Below are 3,428 nucleotides of genomic sequence, written 5' to 3' on the forward strand. Positions count from 1 at the left end.
ACACACACACATACATAGATACATACGCACACATACATACATACACACACACACATACATATACACACACACGTACATACATATACACACATGCACATACATACACACACGCAAGCATACACACAGACAGACACACACGCACACATGCAAGCATACACACAGACACACATACACACACATACATAGATACATACACACACATACATACATACACACACACGCACATACATATACACACACACACACACCCAAGCAGACAGACAGACACACACACACACACCCAAGCAGACACAGACAGACACACACACACACACACACGCAAGCATACCCACAGACAGACACACACACATGCAGACACAGACAGACAGACTCACACACACACACACACATGGAGATTGTCAGAGAGGATTGATGATTTTCTCTCCAGTGTTAAGTCACCAGTACACAAGCTTGGTAAAAACTGCCTGATTTGCAGTTGTGGTCTAAATTGCATCTTAGGAGTCTCATTAGAGACATGAAAATGATATATATTAATCTCTTGTTGCATTTCACATTGTCTTTAGAGGCTTTCGCTCCAGTGTTGGTTTTGTTCATATAAAGTGAACAATAGTTATGATCTCAGCTGATGTTACTAATGGACAGCCCGGTGGCAAAGTGGTTAGCAATTCCAGTGGTTAGCAATGGTTCGTGGGTTCAATTCCAGGCTCGGGTCACTGTCCGTGTGGAATTTGCACATTCTCCCTGTGTCTGTGTGAGTTTCCTCTGGCCTCATTCCACAGTCCAAAGATGTGCAGGTTAGGGTGATTGGCCATGCTAAATTGCCTCTTAGTGTCAGAGGGACTAGCAGGGTAAATGCGTGGAGATACGGGGATAGGACCTGGGTGGGATTGTTGTCGCTGCAGACTCGATGGGTCGAATGGCCTCCTTCTACAGTGTAGATTCTATGACAAGTCAGATCCCAGAATGAAATCTGGCTTGATAGATCCTAACTTTTATTTTTCTAGAAACCATGGCGGATAGTTCCTGGACAAATCCACTGATGAACTTATAATACAAAGAACAGAACATTTATTAAACAAGAAAAATGAACTATATTACACCAGACAAAAAGATTGAAAAGATCTCAATAAAAACACAAAACCTGATTCAAATATTCACAATTCCTTTACCCCAGCTAGATCCATACAAAATTAAGAAAGGTACAAACAATTTACCTCATTTACCTTATACTCTAATATTCAGGGTAAGTATGCAAACTTTGGTCAGACGCACAACACTCCAAAGTAAATGACAGATGTAACCAAAGCAGATTCTATGGATTTCTCCACAGCCCCACTCAGAAACGTGTTACACCATGAGCCGACCAGCTTCATTGAAACTTTATCTTTCTCTCTAAAGTTTCTAAGAAGATCTTGCCTTGGGATTCTTTCTCAAAAGTCACTTCCATTCAGATGGCTCCGACAAGAATCCATCTCCAGGGTTTCAATCTCTCATTCTGAGTTTCCTTTCCCTGGATCACCGCATATACTTAAATTTCACCTTCAATGAACAATTTCAGATCCTTTTCCATGCTCGGCAGAACACCACTGCTCCAAAGGGTACCTTTGCCCTTATGGCCTGAAACACGGAGTCACCAACCTTTGGCTGCCATCTCAGATTTTCAAGGCTTCTCTTGAGCTCACTTTGCTCCCTGCAGCACTTTCCCTTTAATTTAGAGCCTATTGATCTGTTTCTTTCTCTTAACGTTGTTTCACAGGATCTGTTTCTGATTTCTGTCTTTGTCCCTTACCTGGGACCTTCCTCTGGGATCTGCCTCTGCTCCATTCTTGTTTAGGATCATTTCTTTGTTTGGAACTGCTCCCTGTCCCCCACCCCCCTGCCTACCCCCCTGCCTACCCCCACTCCCAATGACCTACTCTCAAATGGCATTCCTCTTCGGCTCACCTGACCTCCAGTTTTGCACCATTTCACTTTTTCTATTCCTTCTACCACCTGCTCATGTGTGCAGGGCCAGTGCCTGTTCTTTAGACTGTCTTTCTGTCCTGCCTATTCTAGCCATTCCTGTGGAATGCTTCTTGCCTCTGGGTTACCTTGTTCCAAACTGAAAATCAGCTTTCATGTCTATAATGAGGCTCCTAATATACAATTTAGAGCAGGAATGCAAATCATGCAGTTTTTACCAACCTTGTGCATTAGTGAGTGATGCTTTTTAGTGTGGGCCTCTGGTTGCTAAGCAACAGCTTAATATTTTTTAAACCTTGAAATTGCTTTTACGTCATAAAACCTTAATTACAATGCAGGCAAACTTGCAATGTAACTAAAATCTACAGACTTGCAGGCACCTTTGTTTAACATGAAGCTAAAATGAAGTTTTAATCCTTTCTTAGCATACAAATACAGAAAGCAAATAAAGCTTAAACTTATACCTTACTTCTAATACACACAATACAAAATATTTTTAATTACTTAACTGTCTCTATTTCTGAACGATACTCCGGTTAACTTGTTTATTCTTCAGCCTTTGGAGGATGAAGAAATTGTTGACCTGTTGCTGATGAAACTGTGCAACATCGTTGGAATTCAGAAGAAGAAAAAGGAAGAACCATCATCATTTGCTGAAGAGAAGGCATTATTCCTGGAAAAGGAGAAACCCTGAGCACCTGTCAGAATCAGGGATGGAGAAAACTGGAGCCATTAGTGATTATTTGTGGGATAGTGCAAGGGGAGTATACAATGAAATCAGAAAGGGTGCAGAATATCATTGAGTAACAATAACAGAGTGGATTATTTAGCGTAATTTCTTCATTTGTCTTTTTTGTGCTTCAAAGTTTTGTAATCAGTCACTTATCATTTAAGGATTCATGTTAAGTTGATAAATTGCTATATATTTCTATAATTACTAAAACCCCTGCTTTAACACTGAGGAACATAGAAACTTGAATTGTTTTATTCAATCATCCATTCCTCAACTCTGTTTACTCACGTTTGCTTCATATGTCTTGATTCCTCTGCCTAACAAAAGTCTACTGTTAGACTAGAGCATTCCAGTTGAATCAGCACCCACAGCTTTTTGGGGGGCACTGAGGTGTGGGGGTGGGGGGGGAGGAGGGGGGGAGGGTGGAGTGGTACTGGTGAATTCTGGGTTTCCTGTGCCCTCTGTATGAAGGGTTTCCTGATCTCAGTCCTAAATGTCTTGTTCTAATTTGAAGGTTATGCCACTTTGCATTGGATTCTCCAGAGGAAATAGTTTCCCTCTCTCTATCTGAACAAATCTTTTGATCATTTTAAAGACCATGTCGGTGTTTAGATCACCCTACAACCTTCCAAACTCAAGAAACTACAAGCTACGTTTATGCAATCTGTCCTTTACACAACTAGGGCTGCCAGCTGTGATTAAACCTATTCCTGGAGGTTTCATGACATGATGA

The 3,428-nt window shown here is 41.2% G+C and overlaps 1 protein-coding gene across 1 annotated transcript in view; it reads left to right on the plus strand.

The window, feature by feature from the left end:
• LOC144493078 (polycystin-1-like protein 2) overlaps nt 1-3,053 on the plus strand; it is a 91,223-nt gene extending 88,170 nt beyond the window's left edge. Inside the window, exon 34 of the mRNA XM_078211951.1 lies at nt 2,519-3,053. Coding sequence (XP_078068077.1) covers nt 2,519-2,656 — 138 coding nt within the window. The 3' untranslated portion in view covers nt 2,657-3,053. The remainder of the gene's footprint in view (nt 1-2,518) is intronic.
• Nucleotides 3,054-3,428: the final 375 nt, after the last annotated feature.

Source organism: Mustelus asterias, chromosome 4 (assembly GCF_964213995.1).
Source record: "Mustelus asterias chromosome 4, sMusAst1.hap1.1, whole genome shotgun sequence".
Taxonomy (NCBI): Eukaryota; Metazoa; Chordata; class Chondrichthyes; order Carcharhiniformes; family Triakidae; genus Mustelus; species Mustelus asterias.